The 20,777-nt window shown below is 38.2% G+C and overlaps 1 protein-coding gene across 14 annotated transcripts in view; it reads right to left on the bottom strand.

The window, feature by feature from the left end:
- Positions 1-20,777, bottom strand: part of LOC144291408 (uncharacterized) — a 75,507-nt gene that overhangs the window by 53,802 nt on the left and 928 nt on the right. For 2 of the 14 annotated variants that reach the window (XM_077860891.1, XM_077860892.1), the window contains exons 2-7: positions 20,616-20,761; positions 17,454-17,574; positions 9,989-10,104; positions 6,575-6,721; positions 4,369-4,483; positions 1,672-1,744 (exon numbers count right to left, since the gene is read on the bottom strand). In XM_077860891.1, the coding sequence (XP_077717017.1) occupies positions 1,672-1,744; positions 4,369-4,483; positions 6,575-6,592 (206 nt within the window). In that variant the 5' untranslated portion in view covers positions 6,593-6,721; positions 9,989-10,104; positions 17,454-17,574; positions 20,616-20,761. Of the gene's footprint in view, positions 1-1,671; positions 4,484-6,043; positions 6,133-6,574; positions 6,722-7,562; positions 7,768-9,988; positions 10,105-17,453; positions 17,575-20,615; positions 20,762-20,777 lie in introns of those variants that run through there. The other 12 variants (XM_077860898.1, XM_077860894.1, XM_077860893.1 and 9 more) reach the window with 12 other exon arrangements.

Raw genomic sequence — 20,777 nt, 5'->3', positions numbered from 1 at the left:
GATTCTGGCACTCTGGATTTTCTACTACCACTAATTGATCTCTATAAAGAGGGAAAAAAGGTTTGCCCAGGCCTTGGCAGTTGAGTATTCACTCTACTACCCTTTGCTGCCCTCTACTGACCATATCTGGAAATTACATTTAACCTTCCAGGTCCTTGTCCCAAAGCAGATAGATACTGCAGTGAGTGAAACCAGGCACACAAAATTTGAGATGCACCAAAAAACTAAGTAAATAAGATATGATATTTTAATTTAATATTTTTAGAAGTCAATTTTCAAAAAAAATAAAAGAAGTCAATTTTCAAAAGATACATGATGAACAAAATACCGAAATGTACCCTAAAACAGTACTACTAGCTTATATGTACAAAGACCCTGCCATCCATCTTTTCATTCAAGAAAGAGGTCTAATACCACAGTGGAAAATCATGCTACCAGTGCTGATGAACCTTTTTCATCACTCGCATATTTGGGAAAAAGACCCAGAAAATTTAGAATAAACCAAAAAAAAAAAAAAAAAAGGTGCAAGTGGAAGAGATATTATAACAGTAGACTCCTGAGGAAAACAAGAGAATGGAAAAAAAAATTAAGAAAACAAAACCAACTAACATCTTTAGAGTCAAGAAGCCAAAAAAGAGGTGGCTATGAAATAAGAACAAAGGCAGATAAATATTTCTTGTATATTAAAGGTATCATCGGGGGATCCCTGGGTGGCGCAGCGGTTTGGCGCCTGCCTTTGGCCCGGGGCGCGATCCTGGAGACCCGGGATCGAGTCCCACGTCGGGCTCCCGGTGCATGGAGCCTGCTTCTCCCTCTGCCTGTGTCTCTGCCCCTCTCTCTCTCTCTCTCTCTCTGTGACTATCATAAATAAATAAAAAAATTAAAAAAATAAAATAAAATAAAGGTATCATCGACCAAATTGAATTTAATAGAAAGTCTTGAAGATTGAGTTCAAGGAATCCCATTTGACCTTGACACTTGGAACATTCATCTTTCAGTTTTCCTGACCTAAGGTTACCCTTTTTTTTCTCAATAACTAGAGCTATTTAGTCCTTCAGTAAGGAGTAATTTAATCATTGGAATAACGGAAATGCTATTTTAGTTTGTAGAATCAACATACAAACAAAGCTTGGAAGACAACAACTGTAAAAGAGAATCTGACTAATAGTAACACTGATAATATGAAACAATGGAAGTCTGAATATTAAAGCAGCAGAGAGATATGGAAGATAATGTCACAGATTTTTCTCACCTATTTATTTATATAGCAAGAAATCAATTATATACTGTCTAAAATTGATGTAACAAAATAGAGTTTAAGTATACTCTTTAAAATGATAATCACCAGAAATATCAAAGCAATGTAACTGGAAAAACATAGACATGGATGGATCAAAGAAATAAGTTTCTCATCTTCCAATAAATGCTATCTAGAGTTGATAAACAAGATAAAAGAAGAAATCAAGTATTAACATATATTTCAGAGGTATTGTGGTAACCACCAGGAAAACAGAAAATACTTAAAAACAGGGAGCTGGAAATGAGTCGGGGAACAAGTTCAGGCTGAGAATTTACTTTTCACTTGGTATCATTCTCTACTGCTTGATTTTTAAAATGTGTGTATGTATTAATTTTAAGTTGAAAAGTTAGAAGAAACAAAACCAACTCGACTTTTTGCAGCTGCAGCTCTTGGCACCACTTCCTTCCCATCTGCAATCTCTCTCCTTACACCAGTAGTCCGATCCTATGGAGGCAGGAAGGAATAAGAGAGACTAGAAAAGTTTCTGTCCTGGGGATCCCTGGGTGGCGCAGCGGTTTAGCGCCTGCCTTTTGCCTGGGGCGCGATCCTGGAGAATTGGGATCAAGTCCCATGTCAGGCTCCCGGTGCATGGAGCCTGCCTCTCCCTCTGCCTGTGTCTCTGCCTCTCTCTCTCTCTCTGTGTGACTATCATAAATAAATAAAAAATTTTAAAAAAAGCTTTTAAAAAAGTTTCTGTCCTGAATTTAAGTTTTTTGGAATCTTTTTGGCTTGTGCTTGGGTTCTATCTTTTCAATGGTGCAACTCTTTGGAATACTAACTTTTGACTATTTTAATCTGTGATATCTAGAATCTCCTTAAAGTTTTGCTAAACTTTGTTATCCTTCTTTTACTTCTTGACAAAAGACTAATCCTGACTCATTGCCTCTTACTGTGATCACAGTATTTTATTTTCTTAGAATCTTGATTCTGGCCAACTACTGCTTTGCCTGGCCCAACTCAACCTGCCTAGGTAGGAATGAAACGTCTATGGAAGAGAGATGACAATTACCATTTTCAGAATAAGTAAAACGTCATATACTAGTAAGTTAAACATAGTACTAAGGGAGTACGGTGATGTTCATTATCCCATTCCTCATGCATTTACAGAGGAGAGTGTACTTCCCTGTTCTAGAGAGAACAGACTTGGAAGAATTTGGGAGTAGAAGTTTTCTCTAGACTTGTGGTCTCACAATCTTGTACCAAAGTAGCCAAAACATGAGACACAAGACACAAGGAAATGAAGAAACCAGAATACCTATCTACATTTTTGAAGAAGGCAATAATGTCTCAAATGTCACTCTCTGAGAGAAAGTAGGTAATATATATGGGAGACCCGGGACACATGACCAAAACAAAACAATAACAACAGCAAAAGCAAAGGAATACCTATATTAAATATGTGGAAGCACAACTATTGATGGGCACTTTCTGCTCAGTCATACAGATTCACAGGCCGTGGATTCAGTGCTGGTGCAGCTGGCTGGCTTGCCACCGGACTGAGACCAGGTCCTTGCTGTCTCCAGCATAGGTGCTACTAAGTTATCTGCTGTGCTCTGATAGCAGTGTCAGGTGACATTACATAGTCACTTAAGTGGGGTACCACAGTTTTGTTTGTGACAACTTCTATAGTGGACAGTTTCTTTTGTGACTGCTGACCCCTTGGAGACTAGAACTAATTAGAGATTTGAAGCAACTTTGAAGAGGCTGAAGAAGCTATACTCATTCCTGTGAAATCCCAGGACACAGCTGCAGCTATAGGAACCTTGGCTCTGAGTAAAAGCCTCTGGCTGACACTGAGCCAATTGTATAAAATGGAGAGTGAGAGCATTTGGACTTTAAATAAAAGCTCTATGAGCTTTTATTTGCAAGGGGATTTAGTTTGTGGGGAAGTTGAGTAACAAAAATGAGTTTCATATTGTTCAAATTTGGGACATTTTAATATTGATATAGTTCTCTGTATTCATTTCATAAAGTCTGGTGAGCTATTTTGGACATGACTGGGCATAATTAGAGATAAGAAATAGAATTAGAGAGTGAACTTTCAGCTTAGTACTATCTGACTCATGGTGCTAGTCTTGTATGGGCAAAAAACAAAATGCCCTTCAAGAAGTCCCAGAAGGACTCTGTGTAGGGAGAAGCAGACTTGGGGACTGTGTGAGCACAGCAGCACTTTGAGCATGCACCACTCGGCTGAGAGGGACAGCTGCCTGGTCCCCTTCTGATGCCTGAGTACAAAGGGTTATGACATTGTTTTTCAGCCTTCCATCATGTGTACACCGCCTTCATGACTTCTCTACAAATACATGTTTTTAAGTATTCAGCATGGACTTTACAATCTTTGCTCAGGGTAATATGTGTTAAAACATGTTAGGAAAAAAAACAGGTATCTTTCTGACTACAGATGAAAATACATACATAATTACTAAAACTGAAAAAAAAATATGCCTGTGAGTATGCTACTTAAAACAACTCACATGATGCCAGTGGAACCCACAATGTAATATATTTAAAAAATTAAAAAGCTGGCAAACATTCAGAGGGATACATGTTATTCCCCTCTTCAGGATTCTACTCCAATCCTGATGACAGAACATGGTGTTGGAGAAGAGATTTGGGGTCGCTCTCTTCACTTTCTCACACCATCCCAAACAATGTAGAACAGACCTTTTAAAAGACCTATAGAAGCTGTGTAGAGCTTTTGTACTTAAAGAGTTTCTTGGTCCCCTATTGGAGTGGGCTTGAGTGAGGACAACTGCAGTTGTCTGGCCATCCCATGGCTTGTTTATGGAGATGCAGTAGCAAACCCTGTTTTTGCATGAGGTCTAAGCCTCTACCCAGCTTTACTAGGGAACCCTATCATTTGGATGATAACATACATTTAAATTGCCTTCTGTCTCCCCTTTCTCAAACTGGTTCCAACCTGTAAAGAAGTGCAAATTCCAACACAGCTTGTAGTTACAAAAACAAGTGAAAGAATGAGAGAAGAAAACATTGATGGAAGAAAATGCATGATGCTATTATACAGCAAAAATACTATGTATATGTAAACATTTAATGCAACTCAATACTCAAATAGTGTTGAATTCTCCTTCCCCAACTTGCAGGTAGAGTCATGTAGTATTCCAGTCTTTCTGGCTGAGTCCCTGCAGCTGGAGCAGGGCACCTTCCGCTGTTGCTTAGTTTCTGAAAACCAATGAGAAAGAATATTGGTTTAGGGTCAGGCCTGGGGTTAGATCCTGGATGTCTGAAGTTCAGCAAATTACCTAGCCTTCCTGAGTCTCAGGTTTTATACGTGTAAAATGGGAACAATAACCCCTCTAGGTTTGTTGTGAGGATTAAGTAATAATGCATGTGAGTCAGTGACACTGCCATTCAGAAAGAAATTCAGATCCATGTCTAGGTATCCACTGGGTATGTCCATAACTAGATAGTTTTTGAAGAGGTTTGAGATCTTTTCCTTGCATGGATAGTGGAGTATGTGTGGTCGTGCTTATACTCAGAGGCTTTTTTTTAGCACAGATAAAATGCCAGAACAATAAAGATTTTGATCTCATGTGTTCCTTTATGCAAACAAGCTTGCCTAGCAAAATGGTGCAGATATACACAGATGAATGGACTTTATACAAATAAATGAAATTATGTTTCTCTAGTATAAAAATAGATCAAATGGTAAGAGCACAAAAGTAGGTGAAATGGTAACATAAACTGACTTGTGTAATCAGAGGGTCAACGCTTGGCCTTTTCCTCTCTAAGCTTTTCTAATAGTTTTGTTGCTAAGGCTACCATGTTTTTGCCAGATTGGAAGAGGATTGTTAACTCTAATGAAGATTAAGTAGCTTTCCCAACTAGATTTTTTTAAAATAAGCATCAGTTAATGCTGCTGGCTTTCAAAGCCATATTCATGAAGAATGGAAAGATCTTTAAAGAGCTGCTCTCAGAGACTCCTAACTCTTGGAAATGAACAAGGGGTAGTGGAAGAGGAGGTGGGTAGGGGGATGGGGTGACTAGGTGACGGGCACTGAGGGGGGCTCTATGTTGCTCTATGTTGGCAAATTGAACTCCAGTAAAAAATAAATAAAAAAAAGAAATAAAAAATAAAGATCTGCTCTAAGAAGATGTAACTAATAAAATTTGAAATTTAGCAGCATTTCTATTCCATAGTTATTCCAACACAAGTTTTTATCATGGTTACATTGAACAAAAATAACTTAAAACAGAACTTTACATATTTAATAAAAAGATGAAGATATTATTATTTACAACTTTAGCCAAAAATTAATTCCCTAAAGAGTAAAAGGTTATTTAATGAACAATTCTTTTGACTGGTTGGGAAATTGTTGCACCACTGCTCACAAATTCACACTTGATTTATTCTTTGAACGATATAGGTAAGTTACAGGATTAAGTCCTCTGTCTTTTGGTCCCTGCCATTAATTGGTTAAAGTCATCTGAGGACAGTGTAATTACAATGCTCCCAAAGAAACCTGGAGCTTTGTAAAGTACAGTAAATGGAAAGTAATTTGTTATGGACATTCAATTGCTAAAAGGATGTAAAAGGGTAGGAGCCATTAGGAAAGGTGAAGAAACACTGCTCTTGATGAGCTTGCTGAGGAGCCAAATGAGCTTCTTGATCATGAACAGAAGAGACCATCTAAAGTTTAAAAAATGTAGAGCTGTTTGTGTGTCCATTGATCCTGCAATTCTACTTGTGCACTAAAGCAGGAAAATTAAATGAAATATTACCTAACGAATACAGGTGCTGTGTTTTCTTCCTCTGATGTCTTTATATCTTTGTAGCCAGAAATCCCAATGTTAATTCCCAATAGGAAAGGCTGAATATTAAAGTTAAAAGTTCACCTTAATTTGAATATTGTAGCATTAGTGACATCTGGTGGAAAACAAGTTACAGGGTAGCATTATTTAGATATCCTGATCTATCCTGTATACTATCACTTTCACCAGATTTTCACACAGCCCTCTCCCCAAGTCCATGGGAAGAGTGTACTTTCTGGCCCCATTGAAGTTTGGCTTAGCCTTAAGTCTTACCTGCATCAGTGGAATATGGGCAAAAATGTCAGTGTGAAAGTTCTGAAGATAAGCTTTAGCAGTCCTGGTGAGGCATTGCCCCTTCAATGATAGAAGGAGACACGTACCCTGCAGATTTGCATGATAAGAAGACAAGCACTCCAGATAACCCACTGACTTACAGGGAAAAAATTGTTATTCTATGGTTGTTTGTGCAAAAGCCAATTAATACATGAGACTATTACACACCTCTGTGTGAATTCCCATGGAGGCTTGACTCCTCTCTCCAATTGATGACACTGGGAGAAGAATCCTGGAGACGTGTGGTTCAGTCCCTTCTGGGGCTCTATTTCAGACCCTGATAGGCCCAGTCGGAACATGTTTCCATTCCTCCACCTATGGTAAGCAAAACTGAGTCAAGAGTCCAGGGCAGGCCCATCAGGCTCTCTTAGAATCTTGGTTTCTCTGTATAACATGGTGTGGAAGTCATGTAGGGCTCTTTTTTTCTTCCAAACATTTATTTAAATTTTAGTTAACATATAGTGTAATATTGGTTTCAGGAGTATAATTTAGTGATTCATCACTTACACATAATACCCACTGTTCATAGGTCATTCGCAATTCTTGCATCTGTTGGTTTAAATATCTTCCTCTTAAAAAAATAAATAAATAAATATCTTCCTCTTAAGGTGGACTTCAAGGTATAGGAAAAGAGGGCAGGACAAGTTTAGTTGGAGCCATAGGCCAAAGCTTTTCCGATTGAGCTTTGCCAATAAAGCTTGTAGCTTGGCTCCCACTCAACTCTAATATATGTACTAGTAGGACTCAGTAGTGTTATAAGCCACAAAGTATAAGTGGTAATATTAGGACTGTTTAATTTGGCGAATAAAAACAACTGACAGAAATTTAAGTATTATCCGTGATCTATTAAGAAAGTTGCTACTGGTGAACATTTTTCAGGGAATGACCACATTATTTCTGCTTATTTAGCAGAGGTATTTAGTGTTTCCTAAAGCAGTTACTGCTTTCTAAAAAGAATTTCAAACTTTTGTCCCAAAAGTAGGACCAGAATTGTTAACTCTTCATATTTTTACTGAACTTTCAGTTCTGCTTTCCTTCTCAACCTAATGTTTCATGTTTAGAGGTTACAAACAGCCCAGAATTTAAATGTTTTAATCTTACTAGTGTCCACTTTGTAACATACCTCATGTTTGGAAAACCAGACTCTTGACCATACCTTAATTCAACATCATTTTCATTTCTGCAGAACTACTTTTCTTATTCAGGAAAAGGACACATGTGGGTGGACCTCAATTAGATAGCTTCAACAATTCTCAAGGCAATGGGCTTTCACAGTAGCATTCACGATACCTGTCATCAATTACTGGCACTTATTTGTCTTGCAATGAGAGAATTGCCCTTTATTCTTAACAAGCAGGCAACTGGATCAAAGAGATTAGATTACTCAGGTGAAAAAACAAAGACAAATACATAATGAGATAAACCTGTGTAGTAACTGCCTGGAAGATTGCCATCTATTTTCCTCTCCATATCTCACGCTTTAGAAAGACCAGGACTTTGTTTCATTCATCCTAATACTTGGCACTTTAACAGGTGCTCACTTTGTAATTTCTGAATGAGTGATACAGGCCATGTGTTTTACTTTATAGTGAAGGTTAATGAGTTAAATCATATAAAAAGCTTAGAACGGTGTCTGATACTAAGCACTTAATTACAAAACAAGGTAACATTTAGAATAGAGATGAGAAAAGACGTCAGAAGTTTGCCTTAAACTGACCCTTAAAAAATAAGGAAAACTAGGCTGGCAATAAGGCTAAGAGGATAGAAAAGTTCTCCAGTACACTACATGCTAAAATGAATTAATTCCAATGACATCTATTATTTTTTACAGAGAATGATGCTTATTTTAAGTCTAAGGTTATAAGATTAAAGGGATATAATCAAAGCTTGTTCATTAAATTGAAAGTAACTCCAGATTTATTCAAGTTTGTATCCTTAGGCCTCAGTAGGCACAAGATATTATTTGCTATACTGAATCCATTCTATTGTATGTGTTAATACCACACCAATATAAACATATTTTAAGACAAATTTTAAACATACATATTTAACTTTATTTCATCATCATTTAAAGCTTGATTTTAGAAAACATAAAAAAAATTAAGAGTTCTGTATCACAGGAATTTAAACAGTGGCAATATACGTAGCTTTGTAGGTTCGAGTTCTACAACAAATTAAAATCAAATCATTGGAAATGTTTTCAATATGGAAAATAGACAAATAAAATAAATGGCAGAGACCTATTATGAGCAATGTTTCATTACTTGCAAGTTATCGTTAGATAATTTCAGAATCTAAACAAAGACTCTCAATATTCAGACTTCTGTTGCTGTATTTTACATTTAATATCTCCCTACCTATATTCCAGAGTCAAAGTCCTTGACCAAAAGGTCTGATTTAAGAAGGCATTTAGTTTTATGGCAAAAGTTATCCATCTACAGTTACCACTTTCAAGGAATTGACAACAATGCTGATGTGATCTGCTAGTTCCCTTTTGAACAATGTGCAATAATTTATGTCAACCCTGTATAAAGTTATACAGGTAGAAAAAATTGGACAATTATGCACAGTTCAATAGATGTAGAATGTTAAGTTTTCCCAGTCTAAAAATTAACCAGTGATACAAAATTTATCAACTATAGTTGACTTGGTTTCAGGAAAACCGCATCTGAGAACTACAAGTACATCACTGTCCTTATCTCATCCTCAGTCACTGGTGGGAATTTTATAGGCCACCATGCTATTTACTTTGTGGATAGTAGTACTAAATGAACGAAGACGGACTTCCTCAGAATTGGTAACAAACTGTGGTCCTGACTCTTCCCATTTTTCAAGTACAACCAAATCCTTGTCTGTATAAATCAGTAGGTCAAATGAACCTAAATTGGATAAGATCATTAAAGTACAATTATTTTTCGAAAGGTACAACTATCCTTCCTGTCTCCCTCACATGTGAGCCAGCTATCATGTCAGAAAAGCTAGTTTAGCTTGATCTCTAATCAGTTATATTAGCTAATTGCTTTTCTTCAATGGAAATTTTAGTACAGAAAATACTGTACTCCCTTTTACTTAATGAAAAACTTGATTTTTTTCTTCAAAGAACCACTAAAGATATTTGCAGAAAGTATATAATTAATCACGAGACAGCATGAATCTAAGCCAGAGAAAAAGAACATCTTGGTTCTGTGACTGCTGTATCCCAATGCCCAGAACCGTGTTAGGCATACAGTAGGCATTTAGGGTATATCTGATGAATGAAGGAGTAACTAATCTAGAAAAGAAAGACACAGTTATACCTGTCTAAGTCTTAATTATATACAAGGAAATGTGTATAAAATAAAAGAAATGGAAGAAATTACATCAAAATATTCAGGAGCACTGTAGAAAATTTTCATTCTTTCCCTATTCAGCACTTGTAAATAAAACACAACCAGCATTGCTTTAGATTCATGACGTTTTTCTCACTTATATACCATGACATGGATAATTAAGAAAAAATTCAACAAAATGGTTAATTCTTAAAGTAATAGCTTAGTCTTTCCACAAGAAATCTGAACCAACGTGAAGTCATATAATACTTACAAGAGACTTCCAACAGCGGCAGAAATGTCACGGTAGCTGTGATCTGTTGGATTACGGAGAGGATCTCATCCTGGATGGCCTTCTGAGACTTTTCTCTGGGTGTGCTACCAAAGAAACTAAATGAGTTGATTCATTTTAAGTTTTAACAAGTTATTTAAAACACTGATAAGATTATTTGTTTGATTAAATGCTTCAAAACTCAAATTAAGTAATGCATTCCAAAGGAGTTTTTAAAAAACAATTATAATTTCATTTATTATTCCAGATATTAAGGCTGATCTTAGTATTAGATCATTAAATAACAGATGACTAGAAAACCTGCCGAGTGCTTCAAGTCAGGAAACATTCAGGATGTTGTAAAATAAAGATAACAATTAGTATCTAAGATCTTTAATTGGCATAATCATTTTGGTATTTTTAGGAATACCTAAATGTCTAATTCTGTAGTGCTTCAAAGAAGATGTTATATCAAGGTGTATTTATAATTAAACATTTTCTAGGGGAGGGGCAAGATGGCGGAAGACTAGTGTCCCCAAATCACCTGTTCCCACCAATTACCTAGATAATCTTCAAATCATCCTGAAAATCTATGAATTCAGCCTGAGATTTAAAGAGAGAACAGCTGGAATGCTACAGTGAGAAGAGTTCACGCTTCTATCAAGTTAGGAAGACGGGGTAAAAAGAAATAAAGAAACAAAAGGCATCCAAGGGAGAGGGGCCCCGCGAAGAGCCAGGCTAAGGCCGGGGTGAGTGTCCCCAGGACAGGAGAGCCCAGGCCCCAAGAAGCAGGAGCTTCACCAATCTTCCTGGGTGGAAAGGCCTCACAGGGAGTTGGAGCAGGACCCCAGAAAGGTGGGGATGCCCTCAGGCTCCCTGGGACACTAACAGAGCAACTGTGCCCTGGGGAGAGTGCGCTGAGCTCCCTAAGGGCTGCAGCATGGCATCGCTGGACCCGGGAGCAGCTCAGAGGGGCCCGGACGGCAGCTCTGCGGAGAGGTGGCTATGCGGTGGAGTGCAAATCCAACAGCGCAGGCCCAGGAGCACAGGGCGCCAGGGACACAGCCCAGGATCCGGCCTCCCCCCAGGACAGGAAGAGGCCAGGAGGGCCCAGGACGGGAAGGACGCTCCTGCCCCGAGCTGAGCAGATCAGCGGCCCCGCCCCCAGAGCATCCAGGTCCCTGCAGATGGAGAGCTCTGTAGTTACTGCGGGAGTAGACTCCAGAGCTCCAGAGCTGGCCGCTGCCACTGTGGTTGTTCCTTCTGGAGCCTCAAGGGGGTAAAAAATCCCCACTGAGCCCTGGAACAGGCAGGCGGCAGAGCAGATCCCCCAAGTGCTAACACCTGAAGATCAGCACAACAGGCCCGTCTCCCAGAAGACCAACTAGATGGACAAATTCCAGGGGAAGTCAAGGGAATTAAAGTACAGAAATAGAAGATACTCCCCTGTGTTTTTTTTTGTTTTTGTTTTTTTTGCTTTTTGATTTCTGTTTGCTTACCCTGCCCTTCTTTTTCCTTTCTTTATTTTTCTATCTCTGTTTCTTCTCTTTTTTACTTCCTTTTTTCTTTTTTCTTTTTCTCTTTTCTTTCCTTCTATCTCTCCTCTCTTTTTCTCCTTTTCCCAATACAACTTGTTTTTGGCCACTCTGCACAGAGCAAAATGACTAGAAAGAAATCCTCAACTCAAAAGAAAGAATCAGAAACAGTCCTCTGTCCCACAGAGTTACAAAATCTGGATTACAATTCAATGTCAGAAAGGAAATTCAGAAGCACTATTATAAACCTACTGGGGGCTAGAAAAAAGCATAAAGGACTCAAGAGACTTCATGACTGCAATATTTAGATATAATCAGGCAGAAAGTAAAAATCAATTGAATGAGGTGCAATCCAAACTAGAAGTCCACACAATGAGGGTTCATGAGGCAGAAGAATGAGAGGGAGACATAGAAGACAAGTTGATGGCAAAGAGAGAAACTGAGGGAAAAAGAGACAAACAATGTAAAGACCATGAAGATAGATTAAGAGAAATAAACGACAGACTGAGGAAGAAAAACCTACATTTAATTGGGTTTCCCAAGTGCTCCGAAAGGGCCGGAGGGCCAGAATATGTATTTTAACAAATCCTAGCTGAAAACTTTCCTAATCTGGGAAGGGAAACAGGCATTCTGATCCAGGAGATAGAGAGATCCCCCCCTAAAATCAATAAAAACCATTAAACACCTCGACATTTAATAGTGAAGCTTGCAAATTCCAAAGATAAAGAGAAGATCCTTAAAGCAGCAAGAGACAAGAAATCCCTGACTTTTATGGGGAGGAGTATTAGGGTTACAGCAGACCTCTCCACAGAGACCTGGCAGGACAGAAAGGGCTGGCAGGATATATTCAGGGTCCTAAATGAGAAGAACATGCAACCAAGAATACTTTATCCAGCAAGGCTCTCATTCAGAATAAAAGGAGAGAGAAAGACCTTCCAAGACAGGCAGGAACTGAAAGAATATGTGACCTCCAAACCAGCTCTGCAAGAAATTTTAAGGGGAAACTCTTAAAATTTCCCTTTAAGAAGAAGTTCAGTGGAACAATCCACAAAAAAAGGACTGAATAGATATCATGATGACACTAAACTCCTACCTGTCAATAGTAACTCTGAACGTGAACGGGCTTAATGACCCCATCAAAAGGTGCAGGGTTTCAGACTGGATAAAAAAGCAGGACCCATCGATTTGCTGTCTACAAGAGACTCATCTTAGACAGAAGGACACTTACAGCCTGAAAACAAAAGGTTGGAGAACCATTTACCATTCAAATGGTCCTCAAAAGAAAGCAGTGGTAGCCATCCTTATATCAGATAAACTGAACTTTACCCCAAAGACTGTAGTAAGAGATGAAGAGGGACACTATATCATACTTAAAGGATCTATCCAACAACAGGACTTAACAATCCTCAATATATATGCCCTGAATGTGGGAGCTGACAAATATATCAATGAATTAATAACCAAAATTAAGACATATTTAGATAATAATACACTTCTACTTGGTGACTTCGATTTAAGGCTTTCTGCACTGGATAGGTCTTCTAAGCACAAAATCTCCAAAGAAACAAGAGCTTTAAATGATACACTGGACCAGATGGACTTCAGGTATCTACAGAACTTTACATCCAAACTCAACTGAATACACATTCTTCTCAAGTGCACATGGAACTTTCTCCAGAATAGGCCACATCCTGGGTCACAAATGGGGTTTGAACCGATACCAAAATATTGGGATCGTCCCCTGCATATTCTCAGACCATAATGCCTTGACATTAGAACTAAATCACAACAAGAAGTTTGGAAGGCCTTCAAACACGTGGAGGTTAAGGATCATCTTGCTAAAAGATGAAAGGGTCAACCAGGAAATTAAGGAAGAATTAAAAAGATTCATGGAAACTAATGAGAATGAAGGTACAACCATTCAAAATCATTGGGATGCAGCAAAAGCAGTCCTAAGGGGGAAATACATCGCAATACAAGCATCCACTCAAGGGATCCCTGGGTGGCGCAGTGGTTTAGCGCCTGCCTTTGGCCCAGGGCGCGATCCTGGAGACCCGGGATCGAATCCCACGTCAGGCTCCCGGTGCATGGAGCCTGCTTCTCCCTCTGCCTGTGTCTCTGCCTCTCTCTCTCTCTCTCTGTAACTATCATAAATAAATAAAAATTAAAAAAAAAAAAAAAGCATCCACTCAAAAACTGGAAAGATCTCAAATACAAAAGCAAACCTTACATATAAAGGAGCTAGAGAAGAAACAGCAAATAGATCCTACACCCAGTAGAAGAAGAGAGTTAAGAAAGATTCGAGCAGAACTCAACGAAATCAAGACCAAAAGAACTGTGGAACAGGTCAACATAAACAGGAGTTGGTTCTATGAAAGAATTAATAAGATAGATAAACCGTTAGCCAACCTTATTAAAAAGAAGATAGAGAAGACTCAAATTAAGAAAATCATGAATGAGAAAGGAGAGATCACGACCAACACCAAGGAAATACAAACGATTTTAAAAACATACTATGAACAGCTATAGGCCAATAAATTAGGCAATCTAGAAGAAATGGATGCATTCCTGGAAAGCCACAAACTACCAAAACTGGAACAGGAAGAAATAGAAAACCTAAACAGGCCAATAACCAGGGAGGAAATTGAAGCAGTCATCAAAAACCCCCCAAGACACAAAAGTCCAGGGCCAGATGGCTTCCCAGGGGAATTCTATCAAACGTTTAAAGAAGAAACCATACCTATTCTACTAAAGCTGTTTGGAAAGATAGAAAGAGATGGAGTACTTCCAAATTCTTTCTTTGAGGCCAGCATCACCTTAATTCCAAAACCAGACAAAGACCCCACCAAAAGGAGAATTACAGACCAATATCCCTGATGAACATGGATGCAAAAATTCTCAACAAGATACTAGCCAATAGGTTCCAACAATACATTAAGAAAATTATTCACCATGACCATGTACAATTTATCCCCGGGACAGAAGGCTGGTTCAATACTCATAAAACAAACAATGTGATTCATCATATCAGCAAGAGAAAAACCAAGAACCATAGGATCCTCTCATTAGATGCAGAGAAAGCATTTGACAAAATACAGCATCCATTCCTGATCAAAACTCATCAGAGTGTAGGGACAGAGGGAACATTCTTCAACATCTTAAAAGCCATCTACCTAAAGCCCACAGCAAATCGCATTCTCCATGGGGAAGCACTGGGAGCCTTTCCCCTAAGATCAGGAACAAGACAGGGATGTCCACTCTCACCACTGCTATTCAACATAGTATTGGAAGTCCTAGCCTCAGCAATCAGACAAAAAAAAGGCATTAAAGGCATTCAAATTGACAAAGAAGAAGTCAAACTCTCCCTCTTCGCCGATGACATGATACTCTACATAGAAAACCCAAAAGCCTCCACCCCAAGATTGCTAGAACTCATACAGCAATTTGGCAGTGTGGCAGGATACAAAATCAATGCCCAGAAATCAATGGCATTTCTATACACTAACAATGAGACTGAAGAAAGAGAAATTAAGGAGTCCATCCCATTTACAATTGCACCCAAAAGCATAAGATACCTAGGAAGAATCCTAACCAAAGAGGTAAAGGATCTATACCCTAAAAACTATAGAACACTTCTGAAAGAAATTGAGGAAGACACAAAGAGATGGAAAAATATTCCATGCTCATGGATTGGCAGAATTAAGATTGTGAAAATGTCAATGATACCCAGAGCAATGTACATGTTTAATGCAATCCCTATCAAAATACCATGGACTTTCTTCAGAGAGAACAAATTATTTTAAGATTTGTGTGGAATCAGAAAAGACCCCGAATAGCCAGGGGAATTTTAAAAAAGAAAACCATATCTGGGGGCATCACAATGCCAGATTTCAGGTTGTACTACAAAGATGTGGTCATCAAGACAGTGTGGTACCAGCACAAAAACAGACACATAGATCAATGGAACAGAATAGAGAACCCAGAAATGGACCCTGAACTTTATGGTCAACTAATATTCGATAAAGGAGGAAAGACTATCCATTGGAAGAAAGACAGTCTCTTTAATAAATGGTGCTGGGAAAATTGGACATCCACATGCAGAGGAATGAAACTAGACCACGCTCTTTCACCACACACAAAGATAAACTCAAAATGGATGAAAAATCTAAATGTGAGACAAGATTCCATCAAAATCCTAGAGTAGAACACAGGGAACACCCTTTTTGAACTCGGCCACAATAACTTCTTGCAAGATACATCCATGAAGGCAAAAGAAACAAAAGCAAAAATGAACTATTGGGACTTCATCAAGATAAGAAGCTTTTGCACAGCAAAGGATACAGTCAACAAAACTACAAGACAACTTACAGAATGGGAGAAGATATTTGCAAATGATGTATCAGATAAAAAGGGTTAGCATCCAAGATCTATAAAGAACTTCTTAAACTCAACACCAAAGAAACATACAATCCAATCATGAAATGGGCAAAAGACATGAAGAGAAATCTCACAGAGGAAGACATAGACATGGCCAACACGCACATGAGAAAATGCTCTGCATCACTTGCCATCAGGGAAATACAAACCAAAACCACAATGAGATACCACCTTACACCATGAGAGTTGGGAAAATTAACAAGGCAGGAAACCACAAATGATGGAGAGGATGCGGAGAAAAGGGAACCCTCTTACACTGTTGGTCGGAATGTGAACTGGTGCAGCCACTCTGGAAAACTGTGTGGAGCTTCCTCAAAGAGTTAAAAATAGCCCTGCCCTATGACCCAGCAATTGCACCTCTGGGGATTTACTTCAGAGATGCAGATGCAATGAAACGCCGGGACACCTGCACCCACCTGCACCCGGATGTTTCTGGAAGCAATGTCCACAATAGCCAAACTGTGGAAGGAGCCTCGATGTCCATCGAAAGATGAATGGATAAAGAAGATGTGGTTTATGTATACAATGGAACATTACTCAGCCATTAGAAATGACAAATACCCACCATTTGCTTAACGTGGATGGAACTGCAGGGTATTATGCTGAGTGCAGTAAGTCAGTCGGAGAAGGACAAACATTGTATGTTCTCATTCATTTGGGGAATATAAATAATAGTGAAAGGGAATATAAGGGAAGGGAGAAGAAATGTGTGGGAAATATCAGAAAGGGAGACAGAACATACATACTCCTAACTCTGGGAAACGAACTAGGTAGGGGTGGTGGCAGGGGAGGAGGGCGGGGGTGGGGGTGACTGGGTGGTGGGCACTGAGGGGGGCACTTGACGGCATGAGCACTGGGTGTTATTCTGTATGTTGGTAAATTGAACACCAATAAAAAATAAATTCATTAAAAAATAAAATAAACATTTTCTAAAACAGACCAAAGGCTTCAGGAACAAACTATATTTCATTATGAGAGAGAGTTCTGAGTTTACAGGTAAGCATGCCTGGGACAATGCTAAGAATTAGCATATAATGAGGGGGCATTTCCCATCCAGAGGATCTAAGAACTTCAGTTCAGAGTGTCTTAGGAAGTTTATAGCGTTAAATGAAATACAGTAGAGCTGCATATCAAGCTAGGAGAAAATCTAGGATAATACTTCATGGTTAAAAGTACCTTGACACAATCCATTAAATGGCCCACCTAATACATCATGTGTAGCTTACATATAGCACCATAAATACTAAAGGGTGAAATTTATGGATTTTAGACTAAGGGCAGTTATGTTAAAAGTACACTATACAAGTCCATAATAGGCACGACTCTTTTGTGAGCACAGTTTGTGAGTCTTATTCTTCTCCACGGGAGATCTAACATAGTTAGAAACAAACTACCTTATACGAAACTAGTTCAATATAGTTAGAACTCATTTAGTCAAGAAAACAAGTTTTGGAAAAAAAATCTATGAAAGTGGAAGCAGTTTAATTCATACTTACCTGTCATCTTTTGCAGTCTTGTCGCACTCAATATCAAACTTCCACCTTTCAAGGACTTCACCGCTTTCAATATTTGAGATGAATACCACCAGTTTCTGAACTGAACACTTGTATAACCAATCTGCAATACAGAACAGGGCATCTTTTTTGGTTCACTGCATTACAAAGTAACTCTTCCCAGGTCTCACTTTCTGCCCTTAGCAAATTCCTACCACTGGTATTTTGGAACTCCTCCAACCTGTACAGAAAACTTGCCTCACAATAACCTAGCTCCCGTTGTCCAATTCTCAGTATCCGTACCAGATGTAGTTAGTACTGAATGCTAAGCACAGAGTAGTGAACATGCAGTATACTCTAATCCAAGGTAAATTCCAGAAGATGAGCATTAATCTAATCACTGCAGCAATAAATGCAAATTTTTAATTGTAATAAATGTTAAGAAGGTGCAGTATGTGATCCAATGAGAGAATATAGGAAAATTTGACTCAGGGAATTCTCACTTGACTTCAGTTCTACAAATAAATACCATTAAATATGCAAAAGATTACAGAAAAGGGTACAGGTCTAAAATACTGAAAAGCGAAAAGTATCTGACCAGAGGATTGAAAGGGTAATACAAATACAGTTAAGAAAGGGAGAATGAACAAGGTCGGTTTGTGCAAGATACATAGGGGTAAGACCACACAAGGTCACATGGGGTAAATTAAAGAACTTATACTTCAAGAATCAGGGAAGTCATTACTGTGTCTGAAGTAGGGTGTGATGTGATTAAACTTATATTTCAGAACTATCCTTTAGGCTGTGATGTGTGGAAAGTAGAGTGGAAGTAAAGAGAGGATCTAGGGATGCTAATTGATTAGTAATTCAAGCAAGAGGTACTGAAGGCTTATAGAAGGATAAATTGGTAGAGATGGATCAGTATAGGTAGAGTCAAGAGATTTCGTGATTAAAATTGTTAAGATTTATTGGATACTTATGAGACTAAGGAAGAGGAAATACTCAGAGATAGTTGCCAACTTTCTGGTTTATACCACTGGTTGGAAGGTTGATCCATTCATTGAAAGAGAATGGAAATGAGACATGATGCTTACAATTTTTTTAAGGTTTTATTTTTCTTCTTTTTTAAAGATTTTATTTATTTATTCATGACAGATAGAGAGGAAGAGATACAGGCAGAGGGAGAAGCAGGCTCCATGCAGGGAGCCTGATGTGGGACTCGATCCCAGGTCTCCAGGATCATGCCCTGGGCTGAAGGCAGTGCTAAACTGCTGAGCCACCCGGGCTGCCCTAAGGTTTTATTTCTAAGTAATCTCCACACCCAATGTGGGGCTGGAACTTACAACCCAAGATCAAGAGTTGCATGCTCTACTGACTGAGCCAGCCAGGACCCCCTTAAATTTAGTTTTCAAGTATCACTAGGTTAGCCACATGTGGATATCAAGGGAGCCACTTACTATATGAGCAAAGAGAAGACTTGGGTTGGATGTATGTTTATGAGTCAACTACACAAAGATTGTTAGTAAAGTTATGAATGTGTCAGAAGTCATCTTAGAGATTATAATAAGGGGGCCTCATAATGAGCCCTGAATTAATCTTGGAACTTGGGATAATATACTCAAGAATACACAGGTTTTTTTTTTTGTTTTGTTTTTTAAGACACAAAAACAATCTTGTAATATTTAGGACTTGTGGGCCACCTAGGTCTCTTGCGTAGTTTTTAAAAAACTAGCCTTGAGAAATCTGAAAACACTCAGTTTGCAGGTAGTACAAAAATAGGCCACTTGCTGGATATGGGCCATCAGTCTTGCTGACCCCTTGACAAAAACCAACCTTGTCTCAATTTTGCTCGGAAGAGGAAGAGATTAGGTAGTCACTTAAAGATCTGGGGTGGGTGGAAATTTTTTTCTTTTAAAACTGAAGACAAATGAAACCAATGAAAATATCTCAAAACAAAGAAACCAGAAATACCAGAGAAGAACTAGGGTAGATTCCTTAAGAAGGCTAGAGGGATGGGGATTCAAAGAGATTGAACAATTTGCCTCTAAGAAAAGCAATTCCTCCATTCTAACTAAAATAAAAGGGACAAATTAAATAGGAAGGTCTATATACAACTGAGGTGAAATGTTCTAAGTGTAGCCTTAAAGGAGACAACCTAAAAACCAGTAACTTAGGCAGGGCTTGCTTCTTCATCAAATTAAGGTGACATAGATTCTTAGTTACTTCTATGTTTCAGGCTAAGTAATCTGAGTATCACCCTGGGTGATTTAGCCCTGAAGATGATAAAAACACAATTAATAGAATTTTAAAAATAAAGCCTCTTGAAACAAACAAACAAAATATATATATATATATATATATATATATATATATATATATATATGACTCAGGTATAAAAAAATTACTGTAATTTTTTTTTTTTTGGAACTAGTTTTGGAAGGTGAAATGAGGAGCCAGGGAGAAACATCCTATAACACAGAAAAATTAGAAGTGAGAATCCTAAGTAGAGAAAAACATGGAAAAAAGAGACAGAATAGATGGAGAACAAGTATCCATTCAACAAGTATTCAGTAATTTCTTGAGCTAAGAAAAAACAAGGGGTGTTCAGATAGAAATGGCTAACGTACAGGCAGGATTTTAACAAAGACAAATGAAGACAGTAAGACATTAAAAAACTTTATTGGGTATTCTATTAGTAGTATTTTTTTAAGTTTAGTTCCCAGGCTGGATCCAATTTCATTTTCTTTTATCTTAAAATAATGACGGTTTTAAACTCTAGGCAGCTATAGAAAATATATCATGTTAAAAATATGTAGTGGATTTCTCTCCAATAATAAACATCATCATAGTTATGTAAAATTCCAACTTGTTCCACCTGGCTACACGAACTGCAAAAATCACTTCAAAAGGAGTTGATAGAGATTGTTTTGTGAAGCCAGATCAGATTCCTAACATCAACATATTTAACCCACTCAAAATGTGGTAGGGAAGAGTGGACTTTCTTTCACTTTATTATTTGCTTCCTTCCGATGGAGAATCACTATATTTGAGATTGCAGTGTTCTACACCTCTTTGTATAGAGCTGAAAAATGAACACCAAGATGCCAGAAAGTACGGGTCCAAGAAGACTTGCAAAACTCAAATTGGTTTTCAACAATTAAATACCTTTCACTTGTCCACTACATGATTGAATTATTTTATGAGCTCAGGATCTGTTGTTATAAGCAAGGTGAGTCCGTATTTCTGCTCTCTGGTAGAGGTTTCAGATGGATATATGCCACGCTGATATAAAATGCTGTTGATGCCAAATGCTGAAAACAAAAGGAA

The sequence above is a fragment of the Canis aureus genome, chromosome 20 (assembly GCF_053574225.1).
Source record: "Canis aureus isolate CA01 chromosome 20, VMU_Caureus_v.1.0, whole genome shotgun sequence".
NCBI lineage: Eukaryota > Metazoa > Chordata > Mammalia > Carnivora > Canidae > Canis > Canis aureus.
Note: the sequence above shows the minus strand (reverse complement) of the source record. Positions and strands in the feature narration are given on the sequence as shown.